This window comes from Ochotona curzoniae, unplaced genomic scaffold (assembly GCF_017591425.1).
Source record: "Ochotona curzoniae isolate NIBS_2020 unplaced genomic scaffold, NIBS_Ocur_1.0 contig_2321, whole genome shotgun sequence".
NCBI lineage: Eukaryota > Metazoa > Chordata > Mammalia > Lagomorpha > Ochotonidae > Ochotona > Ochotona curzoniae.
This window is the reverse complement of record NW_024465421.1, coordinates 5,178,374-5,205,826: the sequence shown is the minus strand read 5'-3', so window position 1 is coordinate 5,205,826 and position 27,453 is coordinate 5,178,374. Positions and strand designations below refer to the sequence as shown.

Here is a 27,453-nt window from a genome sequence, read left to right as displayed (position 1 = left end):
AACCGTGGGCATGGCAGTAAGTCCTCCCCCCACCCCGGTGGGCTCCAAATTCCACTTCCCAGGCCCTCCCCTGACACCTCACTTCTGTCTCTCTCTTCCAGACCTTTCCAGGGACTCATTCCAAAGCCTGGTAAGAGACATGAGCTCTGGGACAGGGGGCTGCATGGCATGGGGGAGGTTGGGGTGCTGACCGGGGGCCAGAAGCCGCAGCGGAGCACACTGAGGGACACGGGTTCTGCGGGCCAGGGACAAGCACCAGCCCCAGCCTTTGTGTTCTCCTGGCTAGCCCTGAACACCTGCCGCCAGTGGATGGGGGTGGGCCAAGCTGGAGTCTGGCCCGGCTCCCTACGGCAGAGAAAGGGCTGGTGACTTTGGCATCTCAGTCAGGACTGAGGAGGGAGGGGCTGGGCCAGGCTTCCTCCTGATGGCTGACCCAGATGCCCGCCTGAGGCACAGGTAGGTTCCTGCCAGGATGGGAGAGAATTCCGGAGCTCCAGGCTGCGATGTGAGGGCAGCTGCCCAGTCCTGCATGATACAGGTCTCTGTGCACCCCAAAAGTATCCAGACTCCCAACCTCTGCCATGGGCAATCTCCCAACCTCGACCAAGGCTGTCTCCATACTCAAGGCTGCTCTGCTGGCCCCAGGACCTATGCATGGAGAGACGGGAAGCCAGCACCAACCCAGTGGTGCTTCTTGGTTGGGAGTGGAGTTGGGAGGGGCGGGGACTAGGACTAGGAGCAAGGTCCGGGCAGTTCCTGAAATGGCAGCGGGTCCGGGGAGGTACCTCAGCCCTAAGCCATCGCAAGGAGGCTGGACCCCTTTGCTGGACCCCCGCTGCTCGGCTTGGTGGATGTCCTGGAGGTGGCAGACTCCTTACTGAGCCGGTGGACAGCAAGATGTGGGATTTCAAGCGTTCCTGGAGTTGGGGAGGCAGGACTTAGAAAGCCAGACTGGAGGGTTAGGGCTAGGGCGTGGGGGCCGGAGGCTCAACCCACACAGGTACGGGAAAGATCAGGTGGTACCCAAGAGGTGAGCATGGCTAAATGCCTTCCTGCAATGCCTGCATCCCATAGGGGCACCGGTTCGAGTCCCAGCTGCTCCACTTCCCATCCAGCTCCCTGCTCATGTGCCTGGGAAAGCAGCAGAGGATGGACCAGGTGATTGGGTCCTTGCCACCCATGTGAGAGACCAGGCTTCTGGGTGCAGCTGGCCCAGCCCTGGCTGTTTGGAGGCATTTAGGGAGTGACCCAGTGCATGAAACATCTCTGTCTCTTCCCTCTAGTGCTCTGGCTTTCAAATAAATAGATCTTTAAAAAGGGAGGGGGAGCAACTAGTCTTACCAGAGCACGCAGGCTCAGAGAGGTAAGCAGTGTGCTTCAGGGTCACTCAGGGTGTGCATGCGTGTGTGTGTGTGTGTGTGTGAGAGAGAGAGAGAGAGAGAGAGAGATGTTCTTTTGCACCCCAGGCTGGCTCTGCCACCATCCCAGGCCTTCACGCCGGCCCCACCGTGTGGCTCTCTGCTGCCCCCTCCTGGCTGCCATCCGCTCCTACATTTGCTGCTGCGCCTGTCTCTTGTTAAGGTTCATGGCTGAAGGAAGGTCTTAAGTTATTTGGATCGAGGCGAATGGTGGCTTGGAGACTAGTGGGGGAGACAGCTCCATAGACACACAGGGTGTGGGGCCGGGAGACAAGCACAGCAGCTGGGGGGGGTGGGCCTGCAGGTTGATGTGAGATTGCCGCGGCTGAAGGAAGTTAGCACCTGAAATGTGGGAGGCGGGTCATCAGGAGTCGCCCTGTGCAAAGATTCTGGGCCATGAGGAAGTGAGAGAAGGGTGATGTCTGGAGTCAAGGTCTCATCCTGGATGGCCAGGGGGCGGGGCATTTGGCAGGCACAGCAAAGACACGCCGTGGTATCCTGCAGCCTCTTAAGAGTTGGAAAGTGAGGCAGAAAAGCACATGGGAAGTGGTGTTGGGCATGGGCATGCTGTGCTGGGCAGCAGGGACTAGGGCAGCCACAGCTGGTGTTGAGCAGGTTGGCAGACGTTGGCAGGGCACCCAGACCTGCCAAGAACTGGCCACATTTTGCTGGGCAGCAGACATCAGGAAGGGGCTGAGAGGTGGAAGTTAGGAAGGGGAACTGGAACCCTGACAGCAGGTGGCACTGGGGTATCAGGACAGAAAGTTCTGGAACGGTCACACTTGAGCTTGTCCCCAAAGCCAGCCCCACAAGCTCATGAGACACTTTAGGGTCATGTGAGTGGTTGGCAGCAGCCCAAGGGGCCCTCAGGGCTGGGGCCAGCAGACAGTGCCCCGGGCACAGCTGCTCTCCGGGCTACCCCAGGAGGAACTTGGAGGTCAGAGGAACTGACTCTGGCAGGAGCAGTGAGGCAGCCATTTTCATATGCTGGGAGAGGAGGCGATGTCCTTCTGGGCCTCGCTGAAGGGAAGGTAGCAGTGCAGAACATTCCAGAACTGTGGTTTTGAAGAGCCTTGGGAGGGAGGGAACTGCCTGTCCCCACGGTCGCTTAAGCTGAGGTTGAGTAGGATGGTGACCTTTCCTTTCCTCTTCATTCTCCTCCTCTTTGCCCCCCATCACCCCTTCCCAAAAGCAGGGCACCCCTTTCCCCCACCGAACCCAGAGGCAGAGCAGAGCTGCCGACTTCCTGTGCGACTCCAGCAAGTCTGGTTTGCCTGCCTGGGCCTCCATCTCCTTGCATACACCAAGGTCTGGCACCTCGGGATGGGGGTGAGGGGAGTGGGCAAACCAAGCCCAAAGCCAGGAGGAGGGCTGAGCCAGCAGGAGCGCGAGGGAGGCGGCGAGGTGAAGAGGCCGGCCAGGCCGGAGCGCGGAGGGCCTGGAAGGCCTGGCTTTGCAGCGTGGACTGGACCCTGCAGGCCTGGCCTTGGCAAGCTCTCCCGCTGACGCCCCCACGGCCGAGGAGCCTGGAGCACCTGGCAGGCCACACAGTGCCAGTGGGAGGAAGGGGCAGCTTTGTCAAGGAGGTCCCCGCTTAGTCTGCTCTAAGGACTTCTAGCTAACTGTCCCCTCTCAGGAGCCCCCAAGCTGCTTCATTCTGCCCAGTGCCACCTGCGACCCAGTTCAACTGCCAGGTGGAGGGTGGCCATCCCACTGGCAGGAGCTCTCCAAAGGCAGTGGTGCCACCTCCATCCAGACGGAACCACGTTGGGTGGACTTCCTAGGAAAGGGGACATTTCCTGGGCCGTGATGGGGTAGGGGAAGTGGGGTGTTGTGGAAAGGGCTGAGCGGTCGTAAGGGCAAGAACACCGGCTCTATCTGTGATCCTGGATAAATGTAACGTCCTGTGCTCTTGGATGAGTTAACTCACTATCTGTGATCCTGGATAAGTTAACTTCCTGTGAATCTGGATGAGTTGACTTGTCATCTGTGATCCTGGTTGAGTTGACTCGCACTCTCTGGATCTCTGCTTCCATGTGGTCTTGTGGAATGGGGGTGCTCTCTGAAGTGTCCCCTGCTCTCCTCCCTTCTGGGTGCCCTCTGCAGTGCCCCCCTCACCCTCTTCCCTTCTGCTGGTCATTTCTTTCCCCCTAGTCGCACACCCACTGCCTCCTCTGACCCAGCCTTCCCCAGCCCCCGGCTCCCTTCCAATTCCGTCAAGCTCTCAGGAACTCAAAACCATCCTTTCTCAAGGTTCTAAAGATAGCCCCGGCTCCCGCGCCAGCCACATGTTTCTCCACTTAATTATCCTGCTTCGGCTTGTTAATTAGACTCTCCCTCCTGCCTGCCCTGGAAAAGCTGGCGGTTGTAGGGTAGCGTCCAGCTGCCAGCCTCACGTCTGGCCCAGCTCCCCCTGTTTTCTGCAGACGCCGAGTGGGTCCTGGCATTCTGGAATATCAAAATTGTTAGGTTTTTAAATGCACGTAAAGTTCTTAGCTGTTACGCATAGCTAATTCCCACAGCCGAGTCCTTAAACTGAAAACACCAGACAGTGAGATATTAGGAGGTCCTTTTATTCCGACAGGGTAGGAACGGCAGCGGGGGTACAGGAGGAGAAAAGTAGAGGGGACCCTTGGTGGCAGGATGGGGCGCCAGGGCAGGACAAGGGGCAGGATGGAGGACGGGAGAGAGGCTAGAGAAGGGGAGGGGCCAAAGCCCTGGGGTCACCTGCCAGGGTGTTGGGGCACAGATGCCAGAGGCCTTGCCGATGGACCAAGTTGCGTGCACAGTTGCAAGCAGAGGACAGGTAGACCTGGCTCTTCTCAAAATGTGCTTTCCATTGTATTTGAAAGGCAGAGAGAGAGAGAGAGAGCGCGCTTGCAACCACTCTTTCACTTTTCAAATGCCCACAAGCTCCAGGCAGGAGCCTGGAGCCAGAAACTCCACCCGTGTTTCCCATGTGGATGGCTGGGCTCCTCTGAGCAAATGGGCCGTCATCTGCTGCCCATCCCCCACCCCCCGAAGCTGAACCAGCAGCAGAGGAGCCAGGACTACCAAATGGCATCCTGACCTCTGTGTCCAAAACATTCCCCTTCCCTCTCCTCCTGGAAGGCTCGCTGGCCCAGGTGCGAGGCTACAGACAGATGGGGCCAGTCCTGTCTGTGGCCACAGGGCTGTGAGTCACAGAGCGAAGGTGCATTTTATGCTAAAGCAGCAGAATTCAAAGTCTGGGCTGTGGGCTGTGGGAAAAAGGCATTGGGTTGGACCACACTGCGCTTGAGCCAGGACAGGAGGCGGAGACATGGCACTGGGGGAGGGTTCGGCTTGGGGGAGAAGGGAGGAATGGGGGAGGCTGTTATTAACCTGCAGGGGAGCTGTTCAGACTTGAGGTGTCATTTGGGGAAGCAGGAACCTGGAATTGGTATTTGCAAGCCCTGGGACAGGGTGAGGTCATCTAGGTATGAGTTCAAGGGCAGGGATGGCTCCAGGCCAGATGCTGAGATCATCAAGAATGGGGAGAAGAGGAGGAGGGTGTGATCCTGGAGCTCAGGGGCACCCCACTTTTCCCCCCAGGGCTGAGCCCCCCTCCACTTGTTGCCGGAAAGCACCCGGAGCCAGCCAAGAGACTGAGCAAGGAGTTTGGGTTCAAGGTCAGGGTCATAGTGGCTTCTAAGGTCCCGGGGAGGAAGGGGAAGTGGAGCTTCCTAGATGTGCCCCCCCTGTAAGCTCTGGAATCCAAGAACCACCACATTGTGTCACGTGCCACCTCTCACTCAGGCAGCAGCAGGGAGAGTACAGTCCCCAAGACAGTGGCCTGGGATTGGCTTTGTAGATGTCAGGGGACAGACGTGTGTTTTTTTCCTGTTTTATTTGAAAAGCAGAGAGAGCAGTTCTAGCCACTGGTTCACCTCCCAAAGGCCAAAGGCTGGGGATGAGCCAAGCTAAAACCAGGAGCCTGGACCTCCATCCGGGTCACTCATGGGTGACAGGGACCCAAGTACTTGAGCCATCAACTGCTGCCTGCCAGGGTGGGCAAGAGGAGGGAGCTGGACAGGGGCTTGAGGAGGTAAGGGGAAAAGGAGCCAGGACTTGAGTCAGACCCTGTGATGTGCCCTATGCCCGCTCACATGTGGGCATCCTTACTGGTCCCTGTGCAGCCTGAGTAGGGGTCTCTGTCTCTCTTGAGGGTCTGCATGTGGCTGGGGACCCATAAGACAAGGAGGAGGGGGCCCTCATGGTCAGGATCAGAGGCGCCTTGTGTACGCAAGGGGAGAGAGAGTGGGACGAGCTCACCCCGCCAGTGCGTGCAGGTGGAGAGACAGAAATATCTTCCATCCGCTGGGTCACTCCCCAAACGATCACCACTGGCAGAGAGCTGAACAGTCTGAAATCAGGAGCCAGGAGGTTCTTCCAGGCCTGCCATGCGGGTGCCAGGCCCCAAGGACTCGGACCATCCTCTGCTACCCTCCCAGACCATTTAACAGAGAGCTGGATCAGAAGTGGAGCAGCCAGGACTTGAACTGGCGTCCCTATGGGATGTCAGCACCACAAGCAAAGGATTAGTGTGCTACGCCACTTTCCAGCCACCGAATGTTTCCTTCTTCCTCTTGCCTATGTAACCCACTGCCTGCACCTGCTGTCTCCCGCCCAAGAGAGATGCTGAAGCCCTGCCGGGCACACCTGGCCTTGACCAGCCTTGGGGATGGGGCAGGGGGTGGAGGGGAGGGGAGAAAGGGAAGGAGCAGGAGTGAGACTCACGCCCATGCCCCAGCCGGGCGCTTGCTCGAACCCCTGCCCAGGGGTGGGGCTGCCCTCGGATGGGAAGGCGGGAACTTAGTGCAGATCCATGTGGAGGCAGGGCCCCCCCCCCCAGGCTGGTGAGCCATTATCTGCTGCCTCCCAGGGTGCACGCTAACAAGAAGCTGGGCTTGGGAGCAAAGCCAGGACCTGCATCCTGGGCCCTCCCATATAGGATGTGGGAGTCTAGATGGCAGCTTAACTGCGTGTCAAATGCCAACACTTTAGAAAAGCGTTGGCAAAGAGTATTGAAGCTTCCACCTGCTGCTTATCTTCCAGTCACCCGCGGAGAATGCGATGCAGGTCTCCCATGTGAGTGATGGGAACCCAATTACTGAGCCCTCACCCCTGCCTCTCAGGGTCTACATTGGCAGAAAAACCTGGAGCCAGAACCAGGGCTCGAACCCAGGCCCTCTGATGTTCCAAGGGTGTTACTTGAGTGGTTTTGATAGTTCCAAGACATGATTGGTTTTGCTGCTCCAAAGTTGAGAAAGTCCTTTCAGTCCATTGGCTTAGAGTCCACCCCAGTGCATCCACTCACCCAGATGCTTGCTGCCAAAGCTCAGCCAGCAGTGTTATCCAACCTGTTCTGCTCTCCATCTTCTGACATGCCACTCAACGTCCTCTGCAAGCCTAAATGAGCTGGCCGTCTTGTCCTCCAGGTGCACCTGGACATGCCAACACTGCCCAGGCATCAGCAATCGAGGAGGCCCAGTCCCCGACACATGTACTCCAAGGTTGGACCACAAACCCTCTGAGTCCAGAGGCCCAGCTGGGTGGGGAGTCTCCCAAGAAACATCACCTGGGGTGGCCCCAGCGTTCTTGCATGTGCCAGCCAGTACAGAGTCCAGTTCAGTCCATCACCCATCTCAGCCTACATGCACGCTGGTGATTGTAGTTGTCTGGTCAGTTCCTTCTCCAGCCCTGCGGCCCAGCCCAACCCAACCTGCCACAGACCTGGTGGTCACTTTCTACAGATGGAGAGACTGACTCTCTGACAACTCAGGGCTCAGGGTCAAGGGCAAGGTCAGGCCTGGGACAGGTCACTTTTGTGTGGCCTGAGACAAGCAGCTGAGCCTCTCTGAGCCTGTCTGGATTCCAAGGTCAGGGGTGTGGACATTACCAGATAGGGACCTACAGCAGCAGGGTCGGGAGGAGGTATGGGGTGTCCACCCTAAGATTTAGGTCTTCCCCCTCCCCCCGCTACCAGCAGAGTTAAAGGGCAGGCGAGGAGTGCCACCCCGCAACTTCCCACCTACAGAGGTTGAGTCAGAGGACAGAGCTGTTTCCAGGTTGCCTCTGGGCTAGCCAGAAATGAACTCTACCACGTGTTTCCAAGATGAGAACAGGAGCTGTTTTGTTCCAGAGACACCCCCCCCCCCACACACACACACACACACTACTTGCTGGTTGGTCCTGTCCCCAGTGGCCCTGACCCAGCCTATCTCACAGCTCCACCCCACCCCCACCCTATGAAACCGGCTCAGGACTTCCCACTGTACAAGCCATCACTGGGCCAGGTCCCAGCGGTGGGTGGATGTGGGGGAGTTGGGAAGGGCCAAGCTAGGTTCCCTGCAGAGCATGCTGGACACAGCCTCCCCTTGTCCCGCTGCAAGTCAGCCACGCCCAGGCTTTGGGTTCCTCCCCTAGCCTCTGGTGTCCATCACAAACCATCCCCACCCCCACCTTTCCATGGTCTGTTTTGCTTCCTGCTCTCCTGGGAGTGGGGGGTTCCCCAGCCTGACCAAGTATTCTGAGTCTCCTGTCACATCCCAAGTAAGGGGGAGGCACTGCAAGCAGTTAGCAGCCCCCCAACCCCCAGGCCAGACGCTTCCATGGCTGGAAGCCTTGCTGGGGACATTGTGGGAAGGAGAGGTGGGCATTTGACTTCTCATGTAGGAGACTGGGAAGCTCACGTTGGAGTGCCCGGGGTTCGAATTCTGGCTGTGCTTTCTTCCTGACTCCAGTTTCCTGGAAACCACAGGGGATGACTTAAGTACCTGGGTCCCTGCCACGCATGTGGGAGACCTGCACTGGTTGGGAGTGTGAACCAGCAGATGGGAGATCTCTTTTTCTGTAATTCTGCCTTTCCAATACATAACTAAAAATTGGACTTTAAGTGGGGAGAGGCCACAGGCCGGACACAAGGGGATAGCATGCTCATCTGTCTACGGCATTGTCAGCCCATATGGGCACCAGTGTGTGTCTCGGCAGTCCCACTTCCCATCCAGCTTGGGACCTAGGAAAGCAGCAGAGGATGGCCCAAAGCCTTGGGACCCTGCACCCGCGTGGGAGACCCAGAGGATGCTCCTGGCTCCCAGTTTCTGTCTGTGAGCTCAGTTCTAGCTGTTGCAATCATTTGAGAAATTAGCCAAAAGATACAAGATCTGTCTCTTCTCTCTCTCTAGCTCTGGGTCTCTCTATAAGCAAACTGGGTCTCTCTTACAAAAGAAGGAAAAGGGGGTGGGGCATGGTGTCATTAAGTAAACGCTTAGAAAAGACAGGGCCCAGTGCAGTGATTAAAGGGCCTTGCATGCACCAGGATCCCATATGGGAGCTGGTTCATGTCCTGGCTGCTCTATTTCCCACCAAGTTAGCTCCCTGCTTGTAGCCTGTGAAGGCAGTAGGGGATGGTCCAAAACCTTGGGACATGTGCCTGTGTGGGCGACCCAGATGAAACTCCTGGCTTCGGATCCACTCAGTTCTGGCCATTGCAGCCATTTTGGGGGGAATGGACCAGCAGGTGGAAGGTCTTCTCTCTGTCTCTCCTTCTTTCTGTATATCTGCCTTTCCCATCAAAGTAAATAAATCTTTTTTAAAAAAAAATACAATAGGAGAAAGAAGGATGGACAACTGAAACCAGAAACCGCAGAGTGGGCCCGCAGGAGAGCCTGCGCCCCACGCCCACCCCAAGGTCAACAGTGCTGTGTGCTGGGGAGGGCCAGGTCCTGCGGCCGGAGCCCAGGGCCCACTCTCATGCCCCGTCTTGACCTTGTAGATGAAGATGACGCCAACAGACTGGGTGAGAAGGTGATCCTGCGGGAGCAAGTGAAGGAGCTGTTTAATGAGAAATACGGTCAGAGCCGCCCCTGTCCCTCACCCCGCCGGCCAGCCTGCTCCCTGGGCTCCCCCCACAGCCAGCAGGGCCCGGCCTCTGACAGGGGCCTCTTCCGGCTGTGCTCTGCAGGCGAGGCCCTGGGCCTGAACCGGCCTGTCCTGGTCCCTTACAAACTCATCCGAGACAGTCCGGACGCCGTGGAGGTCACGGGCCTGCCCGACGACATCCCCTTCCGGAACCCCAACACCTACGACATCCACCGGCTGGAGAAGATCCTCAAGGCGCGGGAGCATGTCCGCATGGTCATCATCAACCAGCTCCAGTGAGGGCCCGAAGCGGGGTGGGCGGGGCGCAAGGGAGGGTGGGCGGGGACTGCCGAGTGGGTGTGGCACAAGGGTGGAGCGTGTCCAGGTGGGTGGGGCACAGGGGTGGAGCGTACTGGGATGGGCGGAGCATGTCCAGGTGGGTGGGGACTGCCGAGTGGGTGTGGCACAAGGGTGGAGCGTACTGGGATGGGCGGAGCATGTCCAGGTGGGTGGGGACTGCCGAGTGGGTGTGGCACAGGGGTGGAGCGTACTGGGATGGGCGGAGTGTGTCCAGGTGGGTGGGGACTGCCGAGTGGGTGTGGCACAAGGGTGGAGCGTGTCCAAGTGGGTGGGGCACAGGGGGTGAGTGGGGACTGCCGAGTGGGCGTGACACAGGGTGGGGTGGGCGAGGCTTACCAAAGTGAGAGGACTGCACCGAATGGGCGGGACCTGTGAGTGGGGCCGTCCAAAGTGAGCGGGGCATGCTGAGTGGGCGTGGCACAAGTGCTTGGCGTGTCGGATTGGGCCAGCCACGTGGGTGGGCGGGGCTAGGGCTTCCCACCTGCCTGAAACTGATGGCCCAGCAAGGAAGGGAGGGTTGGCTGAGACCAGACCCAGGTGTCCTGACAGCAGCCCTCCAAGGGTTTGCATTAAATTGTGATTTTCCCTGACTGGGCTGTTCAAACACTTTTGGGTCAGTACTCCCTTCGCCAGGAGGAAACAAGTGCCTGTTCTTTATCGTACACCTTTATACTCTTCTTTTTAATACATCAGCATGATTGCTTATTTAAAAGAACTTAGGGAGGCGCTGGTGCCTTGGCTCAAGTGGCTAGTACGCTACCCTCAAGCACTGGGATCCCATATGGGCACCAGTGTGTGTCATGGCTGCTCCACTTTCCATCCAGCTCCCTAGTTGTGACCTAGGAAAGCAGTAGACCATGGCCCGAATCCTCAGAACCCTGTACCCATGTGGGAGACCCAGAGGAGGTTCCCAGCTCCTGGCTTTGGATTGGCTCAGCTCCAGCCATTGCAGCCATAAGGGGAAAGAATCAACGGATGGAAGATCTTTCTCTCCTTCTCTCTGTAAATCTGCCTTTTCAATAAAAATTAGCAAATCTTAAAATATATGTATATGTACAGGCTGAGATGTTCCATCCAGTGATTCTCTCCCCATGTGCCTGCAACAACAAAAGCTGGGGTCAGTTCAAAGCCAGGCGCTCCATCTGGATCTCCGGCACTGACAGGCAGAGGTCTCCATACTCGGGCAGCTTTCTGGGGCGCACTAACAAGCAGGTGGGTGGGAAGCCAAGCCCCTAACACTCAAGCCGCCACTCTGATCTGGGATGTGGGCATCGCAAGAAGCAGCTTGGTCCACTGCACAACAGCCACAGCATTTTAAACACCATACGAGGGAGCCCGCATGACTGCATGGACTGTGTGCATCAGACAACACCCTCACTTGATACTTGATGGATCTGAAATGGGACCTCGTGGGGCCAGGCCTCACCCAGCTGCAGCAGTAACATTTTATCTAAAGGGGCTGCTCCGTGGAGGAGGCAACACCTGCTTTTCTGACGGCTGCCTTGTGTGTCTCTCTCTTTCAGGCCTTTCGCAGAAATCTGCAATGATGCCAAGGTGTCAGGTGAGTCAGAGGCCACCCTTCCACCTCCTAAGGACCAAGGCCTGTGGGCCTCATGAAGACTCACACACACGTGGGCTGGGTGGGCACACCGTGGATGGCCAGCCATGTGTGCAGGAAAGCAGGGCTCCTGTCCTGCCCTGGGAGTGTATGGAAAGCTGCAAGAACAGGCAAGGCACTGTATGGACTGCAGGTACCCTGCCTGCACTGGCACAAAGCGGAGAGTCAGCCTGGTTGGCAAGGAGAAATGACAAGCCAGAAATGGGGGCCTGGTCCTTGAGCAGGATTGCACAGTTACCCTGGGTAGGGGAGTGATGGACATAAGACTCCACGGGGGTCAGGCCGATGGACACTGCCCTAGCCTGGTTCCATTCTGTGCACAGGCACATAGAGCCTCCCCACAGGTACCTGGGGAGCAGGTGCCTGGGGCGAAGGCTGTGACAGAGAATCCACCCCTGGGGATCCTGACCAAGAAATAGATCCCACTGCAGGTGTTTGGCCCAGCAGCCTGTGTGCGGACTCTCTCAGCAGCCTTGCAAGATCTTAAGTTTTATCCCAAAGGAAACAGACCCAGGCTTTAAGCTCCATGGTCGCACTCACAATCATGGTTATGGTCACGCTGTACTCTTCCCAGAATCCTTTGAAGGTGGGGGCTGGTGGGCTGCCAGACCTCCTAGGCAAGAAGCTCGAGGGAGGGGGCTGGGGCAAGGCCAGAACCCCACATTGTCAGTGGGCCAGGGAGATGCCCCTGTTGGGAAAGGGACAAAGTGGGAGCCAGAGGGTGAAGTCAGACCTGGTTATACAGACCCAGGCTGGACAATGACCTTAGTTGGGACTTGGGGGCAATGCCGAGCATGGGGATGGGATACAAGGCCTTTCCCAGGCCCCTGACATCCATCACCGACATCCCTTTCTCCCAGCAGCCAAAGATAGCAGCCTGCCCAAGCGCAAGAGAAAGCGGGTATCGGAGGGCAATTCCGTCTCCTCTTCCTCTTCCTCCTCCTCTTCCTCATCCTCCAACCCAGAGTCCGTGGCATCGGCCAACCAGATATCAGTCGTGGTAAAGTTGCCCGCTTCCAGATTCTATCCCCTCCCTCAGAATGTGGGTTCAGGGTCCCCGGGGGGAGGTGGGACTCTGATGCCCCTGCACCTGCCTAGCCCACCCACCAGGTGGTCTGGCCCATTTATTCAGAAGGGAATGCGGGCAGGAATCCCCATGCCCACTGGACAGATGGGCAAGCTGAAGCCAGGAGCAGGAAGGGACTAGCCATGCCCCTGGGGTGGTGCCTGAGCTGGGCCAGGGCAGGCTCCTGGAGTCCCATAGAGATTGGGTGTCACCATATCTGCATGTGCTTTGCCACAGCCCTGGCCGTGTGCAAAGGTCACCCAGTGTGCCAGTGGGGCAAGTGGGGGTCAGGAGGTGGCACAGCCTGACCTGTCAAGAAGACAGCTTGCCAAGCCCCCTCTGATCTGCACGGAGTCGCAAGGGGGTGAATATTGGGTCGCATTTAAAAGTGGACTTTCTCATCGTTGTGCCGTGTCTCCCTTCCATCCCTCCCTGGAGAACCCCAAAGTCAGGTAGCTCCTCCTCTGATCCCATCCACCCGGGCTCCCCTCTCTCTCCTCCTGCCCACCACCCCAGGCAGGCAGGACAGCCTGGCAATGTAAGCCCCTGGGACTCAGGTTGCGGAGGCAGTGTGCCAGGCAGTGTGGTAGTGGCCTTGGAAGAAGCTGCGGAGCAAGCAGAGCTTGGGGGCTGGGCAGGGGCAGCAGAGGTGGCTTGGCCTGCGTCCTAATCGCCTCATTTGTCCCCTTCCACAGCAGTGGCCGATGTACATGGTGGACTACGCTGGCCTGAACATGCAACTGCCAGGGCCTCTTAACTACTAAGACCTCAGTACCAAGCCACGACCTCACTCAGAAAAGACTAAAGGAAATGTAATTTATGTACAAAATGTATATTCGGATATGTATCGCTGCCTTTTAGTTTTTCCAATGATTTTTACACTATATTCCTGCCACCAAGGCCTTTTTAAATAAGTAAAAAGGGAAAAAAAAAAAAAAAAACAACCACCACAAGTGTTAGCTCTTTGCTTCTCTGCAGTGGGTACCCTGGGTCTCTCTCTGGAAGTTGCAGCCACAGCTGTCATGGGACACTTTGGTTCAGATGGTCTCCTGGGGCTCCACCTTCATGGCCAAACACACCATGTCACTTGTGGCTTTGCTGCCCCCAGGGGCGTGACCTCAGGATGGACAGCCACAGAAGACAGGAGTGGCCTGGACAAGCCTCCCACCGCCCTAACATCACCAGTTCTGCAGCCACGGTTCCGTCCCCTCCCTGTGGCCTGAAAACCAGACCATCAGCGCAGGGACAGGCAGGAAGAGCCTTGGAGAGCACATGGGGTGGGAGGGGACACTGTCAGAACCCCAGGAACTTTGCAGGGCTGGGCAAGGCTGGGGCTGGTTCAAAGGCATCTTGCAAAGGAGGGGATGAAATAGAGTGTGGAACCCAGTCAGAAGAGCCCGACTGCTGTACGAAGCCTGGCCTGTGATGACCGTCTAGTGGACCTAACTTGCCTGCCCTCCTTGGCTTGGAGGGGGAGAGGATTTGGGGACAGCCCCCAAACCAGAATCACTCTCTGCTGGTATCAAAATCAGGACAAGTCCTTGGAGCTGAGACTTGGAGAGACAGCTGGATATTGGCAGGATCCAAGAAGAGAGGGTGGGGAGGGTGTTCTGGGAGGAGGCAGCAGCAGGTGCATCCCTGGGATCGGGCCTGCGCACAGGGGCCACGCTGAGGGAATGACAAGAGGCTCAGGCAACAGGGCTGTGACGGCCAGCAAACAGGTAGGGTCACGGGGCTGCCTGCCATGCGCCCAGCGCAGCCTGCCATGCGCCCAGTACAGCCTGCCATGTGCCCAGTACAGCCTGCCATGCGCCCAGTGCAGCCTGCCATGTGCCCAGTACAGCCTGCCATGCGCCCAGTACAGCCTGCCATGCGCCCAGTGCAGCCTGCCATGCGCCCAGTGCAGCCTGCCATGCGCCCGATGCAGCCTGCCGTGTAGAGGACCAGAAACCTGATTCAGCTATGTGCCATCCACCTGGGAGCTTCTGTCCATCTCCCGGGGGCTGGGAAGAGAAGCCTCAGCCCAGAGGTTCAGATTCTGTTTCGTCCTGGTACACCCTTCCTTGACCGCTGCAGTCAGCTGTCCCCTCCTCCTTCCCACAGTTCCCCAAGACCCAGACCCCTCCATCCTCAGTTCCTGCAATGGACTAGGTCCCCTAAGGGGCCCCATCCCCTCCTCAGAGAAATTGCTACGGAAATCAAGAAGGTGTCCCCTCGCACCTGTCACCTGGCCCTCTAACCTCCTGAGACTCCCACCTGTAGCCCCTTGCTAATCCAAAGGGCATTTTCACGTTGTGATGTTTCAGGCCTCCCCTCCTCACCTAGCCCCCCCATCCCTCAGCTTGTCCTCCCTTCTTTTTCCAAGGCTGGAGCCTGCAACCCAGCCCACCTGGCAGCTACTGGCACCCATCCGTCTCCCACAGCCCACACCGGCCCACTCCCCTCATTCTAGGCAGTCAGGTCTGCAGCCACAGCCAGAAGTTACTTCTGGCTGGCTGGGTCCGCTGTGGGGCAGACAGTGGCCTCGGGCTTGTTGGGATCTGCTGGCAGTCACAGTGCCCTGGGACCGTGCTGGGCCAGCCTCAGAACCAGCTCCATCCATCCTTTGTGCAAATGCATGCAGCAAAGTAGGTCGGCTGCAGCAGCCTCAACCCAGATGAAGCGCGAGGGTGCAGACGACCCCCACCCCAAGGCTTTGGGGAGCCCTGGCTGGTACCCCTGCATTACAACAAGAGGTTCCAGGTCTGGCCCAGGTTTGGCCCCATCAACCCCCCCAGAATCTCCACCACGAACAAAACCTAAGTGCGCAGGCCCCCAGACGCAGTTTATGCAAACACTGCATCCCAACACACTCAGATTTCTAGAGAGATTTTCCATCCGCAGCCCTGGTTCTTTAATTAAACTTCATTTAGTTGCCATCTGTCGCCCAAACGAAATGACTTGGTGTTTTGCAACTCGACACTGAGAATTGTTATTGGGTATGTAAACACATGCCCCACCCCCATCTCCCGGAGGGGGCGGTGAAAAAAAAAATCAGAAAGCAGTTCTGCTTTCAAAAGTGCTAAGTGAGGGATGTGGGGAGGAAGAGCTGGAGCTGCGTGGTAAACACGCTAATTGCAGCGGGAGGGGGGTTGGGTTCCACCCCGCACCCAGCCGTTGGGTACACAGAGCCTTTTGTGTCAGAATCTGCTCCCCAGAGGAGATGGCGATGATAGAAAACGCTGGAATTAGATCCGACTGAAAACAGCAATAAAGCAATAAGCTAAGGGGAAGGCGGGGTGGAGGGCCTGCGGAGGGGAGTGGCAGTCACAGTGTTAGCACATGCCGCCCGTGGGGTGGGGGTTGGGGGACAAGTCCGCCGGTGCCAGGCCTAGGTGGACGACCAAACGCCCTCCTTGGCAGGTATTCCCAACCATCCTGCTGAATCCCCATTTGTGGCCAAAGAGTGGCCCTATTTATTGTTTTTAATTTTTTTTAAAAATGTATTTATTTTTATTGCAAAGGCAGGTGTACGCAGAGAAGGACAAACAGAAAGATCTTCTATCCACTGGCTCACTGCCATGGCCAGAGCTGAGCCGTTCTGAAGCCAGGAGCCAGGAACTAATTCTGGATCTCCCATGTGGGTGCAGGATCCCAAGGCTTTGGGTCGTCCTCGACTGCTTTCCCAGGCCACAAGCAGGGAGCTGGATGGGAAATGGAGCAGCTGGGATATAAACCAGTGCCCATATGGGATCCCAGCAATTGCAAGGCAAGGAATTTACCACTAGGCTATCACACCAGGGCCCCCTGTGTATCTTTTTTTTTTTAATTTATTTATTTATTTGAAAGGACTCCAGAGAGAAGAGAGAAATCTTCTACCCACTAATTCATTCCTTAAATGGCTGTAATGTATGGAGCTGGGCCAGGCTTGAAGCCAAGAGCCTGGAGTTTCTTCCTGGTCTGTCTCTCACATAGTGGCAGGGGCCCACGCGTCTGGGCCATCTTCTGCTGCTTCCCAGCGTGTACACAGGGATTAGGATTGGAGACAGAATAACTGGGACTCCGACGATGCTGGCCAAGCAAGAGGCAGCTTAACCTGCTACACTTCAGCACCGCTCCAAGCCCCGCCCCCTCCTTTGTAAGAAATGCAAGATGTATTAGGGGGAGGGTCTATCTACCCCCAAGACCCAAGGCTCCTGTTTCCCACCCAGCCCAGGCAGAGAGGACAAGAAAGGAAAGTGAGAAAATACACGCTTCGGCCTGGCGGCGTGGCTTAGCAGCTGGAAGTTCTCACCTTAAACATGCCCCCATCCCATATGGGCGCCGGTTCTAATCCCGGCTGCTCCACTTCCCATCCAGCTCCCTGCTTGTGGCCTGGGAAAGCAGTCGAGGACAGCCCAAAGCTTTGGGACCCTGCACCCGTGTGGGAGACCTGGAAGAAGTTCCCGGATCCTGGCTTCGGGTCGGCACAGCATCGGCCGTTGCGCTCACTTGGGGAGTGAATCATCGGATGGAAGATCTTCCTCTCTGTCTCTCCTGTATATCTGACTTTACAATAAATAAATAAATCTTAAAAAAAAGAAAAGAAAATAGAAGCTTCCTTTCTTAAAAGAAATGCTGTATTTTGGGGGCCGGTGCTGTGGCACAGTGGGTTGAACCACCGCCTCTGACACTGGCATCCCAGCTGACCACCGGGTCCCAGCTAATACACTTCTGATCCAGCCCCCTACTAGTGCACCTGGGAAAGCTGGGCGTGGCCTGTCGCTGTCCCGCAGCGATGGACTTGGTGCACGGAACCGACAATGACACGCGTGGACCCTGACTGACGGTCAAAAGTTTATTAGTGGCATCAGACTTTATACACTGAGGGTTATGCGGGTTAAAAGAGGAGATATTGAGCTTAGCAACCAAACCCATCAACTGTTTACTCTTGTTTGGAACTCCTTTTGTTTTGTATATTCTATTAAGTGTTTTCATGCACATGCTGTCCACTCGACTGTTTGTTTGGTTTTTTTTTTTTTTAAGATTTATTTATCTATTGGAAAGTCAGATATACAGAGAGGAGAGACAGAGAGGAAGATCTTCCATCCGATGATTCACTCCCCAAGTGAGCGCAACAGCCAATGCTATGCCGATCCGAAGCCAGGATCCAGAAACTTCTTCCAGGTCTCCCACACGGGTGCAGGGTCCCAAGGCTTTGGGCCGTCCTCGACTGCCTTCCCGGGCCACAAGCAGCGAGCTGGATGGGAAGCGGAGCTGCCGGGCACGCCGCCGGGCCCCACTCAACTGTTCTTGTACAAATGATATCCAATCAGGTATACAAAAGGTAGCCATTCGGTTATTCTCATGCAAATATTATCCAATCAACTGTAATCCTGCGCTCGCTGACCCTCTAGGGTCACAGGTCCTCCTACCGTGGCCCAAGTGCTTGGGTGTCTGCCACACACGTGGGAGACCCAGACTTGAGTTCCGTTGTCCCTGGCAGCTGGAGCACGGCCCAGCCCGGTGGATGGCAGATCTCTCTCTTTGTCTCCCTCCACTTTTCAAATAGCCAACACCAGTGAACCAGCCCCCCACAGCCCTGCATCTCTCCCTGCTCCTACGAGCTACCCCATCTATCTGCCGTCCTCTCACTTCCCCTCTGCCCAAGAGTACCTTTATATTTTCTCTTTCCCCATAGGGCCCCTCTCCCAGGAGCCCTTTGTGCTCACCATCTGTTGTAAGTCACCTCGTCCATGTCCTGAAGATTTCTTAATTGCATGTATGGATTGATTATGTTTGTCGTTTATCTTCCATCTCCCAGAAACTTTTGTTTCCCACATTTTTTTTTAAGATTTTTTTTTTAATTGCAAAGAGACAGACAGAGACAGAAGGAAAGATATTCCGTCCAATGATTCACTCCCCAAGTGACCACAACGGCCAGAGTCGAGCTGATCCAAAGCCCAGAGCCGGGAACTTCCTAGCGGGTCTCCCACGTGTGTGTAGAGTCCCAAGGTTTTGGGCCGTCCTCGACTGCTTTCCCAGGACACAAGCAGGGAGCTGGATGGGAAGTAGGGCCGCTGGGATTAGAACTGGCACTTATATGGGACCCTGGCGTATTCAAGGCTAGGACTTTAGCCGCTAGCTAGACCACTGCGCTGGACCCGCATTTTTAGAAAATGTACAAATATTATGTGTTCATCAAAATGTGTTTTAGAAGCTCTCGGAAGCACTATGCCTTACTCGCACTTTCACAGGTCATTATCCACATAACTACTACCTGCCAACCATCTCCGGTATCCCAGCCATTACGCAAGGATCTTTTGTGTGCACAGCTAATCCCCATGGGATTGCCAAGCAAATATTATTCTTCATCTCACACAGGAAGGGGCTGAGCCTTAGGAGGATCCAGGGCCAAGGGCAGGGTTACACAATCAGGAGAAACGCAGCCCAAGCCAGGACTGGGAGCCCCAGCAAGAGACTGGAAACTTAGGCCAGCAAGCCCGGTGGGGAGAGGCCCTGGGGCTGAGTCTCCGCTCAGCCACCACGAGGAGGGGCAGAAAAGCCACCCTTGGCTGGGGGCAGACTGTCTAGTTTCTTTCTTTCTTTTTTAGATTTATTTATTTTTATTGAAAAAGCAGATATATATAAAAGAGGAGAGACAGAGGGGAAGATCTTCCATCTGATGGTTCACTCCCCAAGCGGCCCCAATGGTTGGAGCTGCGCCAATCTGAAGCCAAGAGCTTCTGGATTTCCCATGCGGGTGCAGGATCCCAAAGCTTTGGGCTGTCCTCTGTTGCGTTCCCAGGCCACAAGCAGGGAGCTGGATGGGAAGTGGAGCCCCCGGGATTAGAACCAGCGCCCATATGGGATCCTGATATGTTCAAGGTGAGGACTTTAACCATTATGCTGTCACGCTGGGCCCCTCTATCTAGTTTCAAACTACATGTTTGAAAGAGAATAAAAGACGTTTTCGTTGTGGTGATGCAGTAGGTAAAGCCAGAGCTTGGAGCATTACCATCTCAACGGGATGCCAGTTCAGCTCTCAGATGCTCCACTCCCCCTTCAGCTTCCTGCTGAGGCACCTGGGAGATCAACAGAGGAATGGCCCAAGTTCTTGGGTGCAGGGGCACACCCACCTGGGAGACCCAGATGGGACTCCTGACTGCTGGCTTCCACCTGGCCCAGTCCTGTTGGCTGTTGGAGCCTTTTACGGAGTGACCCAGCAGAGAACCCCTCTCTCTGGCACTCTGCCTTTCAAGTAAACACCTATTTTTAAAAAGGAAAGAAAGAGAATGATAGAGGTCCCTTTGGAGAGGGGTGAACAAGGCCTAGGCACCTGTTAGCTAAGGTTTGCTCAGGCCAGACCCACCCTGAGTCCACAGATAAAGGAGACTGACAGATGGAAGGACAGGGCAGAAGTACACACACACACACACACACAATCACACACAATCATACATAGAACTACACACACAGACATGCAAATTAGATACACGCTCATACATAACCACAACACACAGTCACATATACAACCATATACATCACATACAACCAAACATATACACACACATGTCTTACATACAAGCACCCACTCATGCACAACCCTATATACATCATACACACATGACCTTACGCACACCTTTTTTTAAGACTCATGACCTTTTTATTTTTTTAAAGATTTATTTACTTTTATTTGAAAGGCAGTGTGACAGAGAGAGAGACAGAAAGATCATCCCTCTGTTGTTGGTCCAATCCCCAAATGGCTGCAATAGCCGGAGCTGAGCCTATCCAAAACCAGGAGCCAAGAGCTTCTTCCAGGTCTCCCACGTGGGTGCAGGGTCCCAAGGCTTTGGGCCGTCCTCTACTGTTTTCCCAGACTGCAAGCAGAGACCTAGATGGGAAATGGAGCAGCCAGAACATGAACCAATGCCCATATGGGATGCTAGTACTTGCAAGCAGAGGATTAGCCAACTGAGCCATCACACCAGCCCCTAGATATGCAGTCTTAACACTCTCCCATACAGCCTCACTCGCAATCATTTACCCACAATCCTGCTTACACCATACAGCGTTTGGCACAGTGCTTTACTCTCAGGTGTTCATAAACTGGCATCTGGGAGAAGTTGTGATGCCACTTGGAATACCCACATCCATGCCTGGATTCAAGTTCCGGTTCTGCTCTCAACTCTAGCTTCCTATCAGTGCCCCCTGTATGCCCGGGAGGCAGCTGGTGGTGGCTCAGGTACTTAAGTCCCTGCTACCCTCATGAGAGACCCAGATGCACAGAGACCCAGACTCCTTGCTGGGGAGCTAAGGGGGTACCCCAGCGAGTTTGGGGTTCCTTGCTGGTGAGAATGAAGAATAGGGATGGCTGTACATGGCTAGAGACTACACCAGCACGGGTGTGCACCGAGACGGTGAAGTAACAGATTAGCTTGACTCCAGCCCCCACCAGTATTCGTGAGAGCAAGTTTTGGTGTGGAACAGGCCAGACTAGGTCTTGACTCCCGCTGAACTATGTGAAAGCTGTGTCTGGGCGCGGACCAGGTCGCACTGGGCTACAACAACCAGCAACAAGAACCAGAATGGGAGTGGCCAGCTGAGCAAGGCCACTGCTCTTGTCAGGACAGGAGGTGGACAAAGTCAACCTGGGTCAAAGACTCACTGGTGTGCAGGAGAACTGCCACTGGGGGCAGACTTGATGGAGGAGTTTATGAAACTCCTTCACTGGGGCACAACACCTGCAGGTGAGCACAAGGAGCAAGGTTAGCAGCAGCCCTACCATGCCAGGCTACATACAGTACCTGCCGGCATACACATGGATCAGGTCTGGGGACAGACCAGTCTGGCCAGCACATTGACACCCACTGGCAGATCTGAGAACCAGGGCAGGGGGCAGGAGGAGCCAGATTGGATTGCAGCACCAGCCAGCTCACATTAGGACCGGGACAGCAATCAGGTTGGACTGGGTAGGTTGCAGCACCCACCAACAGGAGCTGGAACAGGGGCCAGACTAGACCAGTCATGGCTGTGCAGTAAGACTGTGGACACTGAGGTGAGAGTCATGCCAGCCTGGGCTCAGCAGGGGCTGGCTAAGTGAGTTCCAGGGACAGGAATCTGGCAGGACAGGTAACTTGGCTCAGGTCATGGGGACTTAACTGAGTGTTGTGGGATGAGTTCCTGAGCCCTAGGGACAGGAAAACTAGTGGGGGTGTGAGTCACTTGGCCCAGATCCTGGGGCCCGCCTTCTAGAAAGGTGTTGGTTTTGTGACTCCTGGGAGTGGGGGATCTGGCAGGCTTAGGTCTCCTGGTCTGGGGCCCAGGATCCACCTAACTAGGTAGGTGCCGGTTTGTGAGCCCCAAGAGTTGGGGATCTGGCGGGGCTTGGGTAGCATGGCCCAGGTCTCGGGGCCCTCCCACTAGGTGGATGTCAGGTTCAAGGGCCACAGGTGGGGGATCTGGTGATGCTTGGGACACCTGGTCTAGGTATTTGGATTCGCCTGCAAGAACATGCCCTACTTAATGAAAAAGATGGAGCAGTGGGCACAAGCCCTGTTGTAAAAGGAGAATAAGGCAGGACATTTGGTACTGCTATACCAAAAAATAGAACTAACTGGACAACTACCCCAAACAAACAATGACAGCAAAAAAACCTCAGTGAGTAGAGCCAATGGACATTGGGTGGGTGACATCATCCTCGGATTGGTAAGATTGGCAGCATTTCAGAACTATCCAAACCACCTGGACAGAACCCTCGGAATACACGCACACCGAGACCCTGGCTTGGTATGAGGAGGTGGTTCCTCATCCCTGGGAACTGGGACGTGTGGAAAGTCATGCGTGGTTTCCCCCTTTCTGTCTCCTCTCCCCCGAGAAAGAACAGGAAGAAATAGCAAATTTGGAAACAATGAATTCACCCAATTTTTTTCCCAAACCCTGATCTTTCCCACCTTGATCAACCATGTAATCATTGTTATTTTTTTTTTAACTATTTAAAAAGAAGAAGAAGAAGAAAATATGGAGTCTTAGGTCTGGCACAGTAGCCTAGCGGCTAAAGTCCTCACCTTGAACACACACCAGGATCCCATATGGGTGCAGGTTCTAATCCTGCAGGCCCCGCTTCCCATCCAGCTCTCTTCTTGTGCCCTGGAAAAGCAGTTGAGGACGGCCCTCTACTTGCCTCCAGTTAGGTACGGCACGTCCTGCTCCTCAGGTCAACTCCACCAAAGAAACAGAAAGTGGGGGTGTGGCCACGTGGAGGGCTGCTGCTGGGGAGGACGACGGGTGCCACCTGCTGTCTTGGGCAACATGTGGCACAGGGAGGACAACAGGTGCAGGGTGCCCGTCGGGGGCCTGAGGGAGCCTCTGCAGGCGGGAGCTGAAATTCTATCTCTCGGTGGCCTGTGGGATCCAGTTACCGCTCTGGAGGCTCCTCAGGGCCTCAGCCAGGCAGCTGCTGCTAGGGTACCCAGGGAACCTTCCATCTTTTCTTAGGGTCAAGTGCAATCCAGGGACCAGTCCCTGAGACCAGAATCACAGAGGCAGAGAGCTCTTCCGTCCATCACCCTAGCCGGAAGCCTGCAACTCAGTCTGGGTCTCCCACATGAGTGGCAGGGACTCAAGTTCTGGGACTGTAAGAGCTGACACTGTAGCACAGTCAGTTAAGCTGCAGCCTACAGCACCCCACATCAGAGTGTCGGTTCAAGTCCTGGCTGTTCTGCTTTCAATCCAGGTCCCTGCTTCTACGGGTGGGAAAGCAGCAGAAGATGTCCCAAGGGTTTGGGCCCCTGTACTCACAGGGAGACCCAGATACAATTCTGGGCTTCTGGCTTCAGCCTGGATTAGCTCCAACCTGAACCAGCAGGTGGAAACCCTCTCACTCTCTTTCTCTCTCTCTCTCTCTGTCACACTGTTTTTCAAATAAAGAAAATTTCAAAACAAAACAACTTAAGCCATCTTCTGCTCTCACCCAAGATGTATGATAGCAGGAAGCTAGACTCAGAGATGGAGTGGGACTCGAACCCCGGGCACTGCAGTATGGCAGGCGGTAGTACCAAACTCACATGCAGCCGTTTGCATCTCAGAGCGGGCCCAGGGGAGTACAAGGAAGCCCGTCCACCACCCAGAGTGACACACAGGAGGCTGGTGGCCGAGCCACCAAGAGGGAGGGTCCTCTCCCCTGAGGCTTTAGTTTCTGGGCCTGGGGCCCTCCCTGGCATAGTCAGTCACTCTGTGCTATTCTTGGTGTGTGTGTGTGTGTGTGTGTGTGTTCTCTTCATTTCTCCCTTCCCCCTCCCCTTTTCTGGGAGGAAATCTGATTAGGGCTGGGAAAGCTAAGCCACCTTAGGATCGGATGACCAGATTTAGCAAATACAGAGAGGGAAGAGGAGTCCATATGGATTCCAGATCACAGCCCAGATGAGAAAAGGAGCCGTGGTGATGGTGGTGGTGGTGGTGGGGAAGTCTGGAAGGTTCTAGAACATGGCTTCTCCTCTGGGGTGGGGAACTGAGAAGCTAGTCCCTGAGAAGCTAAATCACCCCGTTTGGCCAGTGCCAATCCCCGCTTGAACACCCCTGGCAGCTCACTGCCCAGGGAGTGGGGGGGATGGGTCCAGGCAGCCTGTCTTCCCAAAGCAGAAGCGACCAAGCAACAGAAAACTGTGTGCAGTGGTTAGTAAGGAAGTGGAAACCCAAGCAGCTTGGTGAGACAGGAGATGGAAACAGTGCCCTCACCTCCACCAAGCCTGGGGGCCAGGGGTCCCACTCCTCTCCTCCCTGGGTACGAAGCCCAGAACAGGTGCCTGGCAGCTGCACATACAGTCTACTGCAAGGTTGTATATGTAACCCAGTTCCTGTAAGCCCCCCATGAAGGTCTAGTGGGATCCAGCCGTTAGCTGAGGTCCGCTGCAGGCCAGAGAGGGTGTCTGAGCTGCTGTTGGAACTGACAGCCCCTTGCCAGGGCTGGGAGACATGCCACACCACAGCTGTCCCATCTCTGGCTTCCTTAGCCCAGATTGCATAGGACCAAGCCCCTGCCTGGGATTCTCCTGGCTTGAAAATAGCCCAGGAAAGCCAATGACCTTGGGCTACTTGCCTTCCTGCCAGGCTGAACTTACCCTCTTGAGCCTTGTCTTCTTGTCTGGAGTCTCCCCCGGCCAGGGCTCCCTCAACCTTCAAGCAGGACCCCCAATTCTGCACAGGCTTTCCCAGTCCCTAGGGTACAGCCTGTATTGAGTCCCCACTGACAGAGGGATACCAGATAACCCAAGGACCCTGTTGTCCACCCGCTTGCCTCCTTGCCTCTCCATTTTTTTTAATTTTTTTTTTTTTGCTTCTGAACATGTCTTTTTTTTTTTTAATTTTTTTTTTTTTTTGATACAGTTTAGTTGGTGCTGGGCTCTCCCCCTTCCCCCAAGTTTCTTCCCCTCCCATATATTCTCCCCTGCAGTCTTACAATGGGTAAGATTTGTTTGTTTATATTAGAAAGTCAAATATACAGAGAGGAAGGATAGAGAGGAAGATCTTCCATTCCATGATTCGCTCTCCAAGTGACCACAATGGCCAGAGCTGAGCTGGTCCAAAGCCAGGAGCCAGAAGCCTATTCTGGGTCTCCCATGCAGGTGCAAGGTCCCAAGGCTTTGAGCTGTCCTCAACTGCTTTCCAGGAAGCTGGATGGGAAGTGGGGCCACCAGGATAAGAACCAGCGCCCATATGGGATCCCAGCATGTGTAAGGGGAGGACTTTAGCCACTAGGCTACAGCTAGGCTACCACGCCAGACCCCTTGCCTTGCTATTCTTGTAAAGCTTGGGGATGTGACTGCATTGCATTCCACCAGGAATAAATGTTTGCTGAAGCAGCAGAAACCACAGAGGGCCGCAATGGAGACTTCCTAATTTCTCTTTTCCTGAAATCAGCCTTTGATCTAAGGGATGTGTGGCGAGACACACATCCCTAAATAGCTGTGTGCACCTGACAATGGCCCAAGTCCTTGGGTTCCTGCCACTCTTGTGGGAGACTTGGATGGAGTTGGTGGTTTCTGCAGGTGTCTAGAGCGGACAAAAGATCTTTCTATGTGCCTCTTCCACTCTGTTACTCTGCCTTCCAAACAAACACTTTAAAACAATTTTTTATCTATGTCAACCAATGGACCTTGGATGGATTTCCTCAACCCTGACGCAATGAGACCAACAGTATTTCAAAACTACTGAAACCACTTAAATAGGACCCTCAGAACACAGTTTTTCACCCCTGAGATTCTAGAGTGATATCGAGTGGCCACCACCCATCGCTGAGTGCTGGTGTGGTTTGGCTGCTAAAAGTAAGCCTTTCCCTTCCTTGCCCAACTACAAGAGGAAAAAAAAAAATTCCCCATACCTCAACCCTCCTCAAACTGGTTGTTGGTTCACATGGGCATGCATCATGCATCCTTCTCAACTGTGTCAACAATATCAAAAACAATACAATAATTTTCCAAAGATTTTTAAAATTTATTTTTATTGGAAAGTCAGATTTACAGAGATAAGGAGAGAGATCTTCTATCTGCTGCTTTACTCCCCAAATAGCCGCGATGACCAGAGCTGAGCCAATCCAAAGCCAAGGGCCAGGAGATTCTTCTTCTGGGTTTCCCATGCCAGTGCAGGATCCCAACGCTTTGGGCCATCCTCTGCTGCTTTCCTAGGCCACAGGCAGGGAGCTGTATGGGAAGTGGAGCAGCCAGTACTTGAACCGGTGCCCATATGGGATGCCAACAGTTGCAGGTAGAAGATTAGGCAGTGAGGCCATTGTGTTGGCCCCCAAATAAATTTCCTAAAACAAAAACAGGAGCCAGTATTAGATGGCGCAGGCTGTTCCTGCTGCAAATTTACCTGATCTGTCTCCTTCTGGCCCGTCCCTGGAGTGTAATTTTGCTCCCCATGTTCATGGGTGGCTGCCTGCCCTTTAAGTGTTGAGCCTGTATTCCAAGTAAAAAAAAAAAAAAAAAAGGCACAGATTCGCTGGCTCAGATCCAGCGTGTGATCTCTGCTGCCAAAATGCCAAAAAAGCCATTGTTTTCCCAGAGGCCCTTCCCAGTAGCTTCCCATTTATTTCTCGTTCTGCCAGAAATAGTGCATGGAAAGAATATCATGTGGGCAAGCCTGGAGGCCAAGGGACTTGAAAAACTCACGGCTTATATTTTTAGGAGTCAGTGTGGTCTTCGACAGTGAGTGCAGTGCACACAAGTACTTGAACCATGCACCTGCTGTCTCTCACCCAGGTGGATCCGCGGAGAGCTGAATCCGAAGCAGAGGAGCCAGGACTCGAAAAGGTCACTCTGATGTGAGTGGATGTCCCAAGCTGCAGCCTAACCTGATAAACCGCAACACCTGCCTCCAGTGTCTTCACTGGCCCCTGGAAGTGCTAGTCTAAGCGCCCAGAAGATTACATTTTCAGCTCGTTGTATTTTCTACTCCCCATGTGTTTGCCAGGCTATAACTCCATTAGAAGTCAAGGAGAGGGGTGCCTAGGTAGGTGGCCTTGGGGATCATGGGAACTGTTAGAGGCTGGCAGAGTCAAGAAGGCCTGAGAACTTCCCCAGTTAATGGGTCCCAGGCAGACAGGGTGGGGAGCAGTTCAGACCGCAGGCTGGCATGCTGGCATGGTGTGCCATGTGTAGTCAGAGGCCGAGAGGTTTGGAGGAAGGAAACTAAAGGACCTTTCTGGGTCAGACCAATGCACCTGCCCATGTGAGTGACCGCTCATGGGCCACTTAACATTGACCAACACTGAGCACCAGCTACCGGCGCACACAGAAGTTAGGATTGGGGGCTTACATGGCAGGGATAGATCACAGTACCTACCAGTATCAGGGCAGGGGACGGGTAACATTGGGATGGAACATGACATGGGCCCACCCCTGTGGAATTTCAATATCCACTGTTTTGCTCAAGAGCTGTGGCCTCGGGGGAAGGGGTAGTGGGCTGAGCTAGGCATGACCATGGAATTTCCCAACACTCATTGGTACTGGAGTTGGGAACAGGCCGGGCTGGTGCAGGCTGTAGCACCAGTAGGCGTGCCCAGGAATTAGCGTGTGGGACAGATCTGGCCACAACATCCACCAGCACACACAAATGTCAAGACAGAGGGAGCAGACTTTGTTAGGTAAGGACCT

At 55.0% G+C, this 27,453-nt stretch overlaps 1 protein-coding gene across 3 annotated transcripts in view; it reads left to right on the top strand.

Annotated features, from left to right (window-relative positions):
- Positions 1-27,453, top strand: part of GTF2I (general transcription factor IIi) — a 145,214-nt gene that overhangs the window by 29,135 nt on the left and 88,626 nt on the right. For 2 of the 3 annotated variants that reach the window (XM_040972794.1, XM_040972793.1), the window contains exons 21-26: positions 102-130; positions 9,214-9,291; positions 9,403-9,595; positions 11,183-11,220; positions 12,141-12,277; positions 13,039-13,139. In XM_040972794.1, the coding sequence (XP_040828728.1) occupies positions 102-130; positions 9,214-9,291; positions 9,403-9,595; positions 11,183-11,220; positions 12,141-12,277; positions 13,039-13,107 (544 nt within the window). In that variant the 3' untranslated portion in view covers positions 13,108-13,139. Of the gene's footprint in view, positions 1-101; positions 131-9,213; positions 9,292-9,402; positions 9,596-11,182; positions 11,221-12,140; positions 12,278-13,038; positions 13,140-23,717; positions 23,738-27,453 lie in introns of those variants that run through there. The other variant, XM_040972787.1, reaches the window with a different exon arrangement.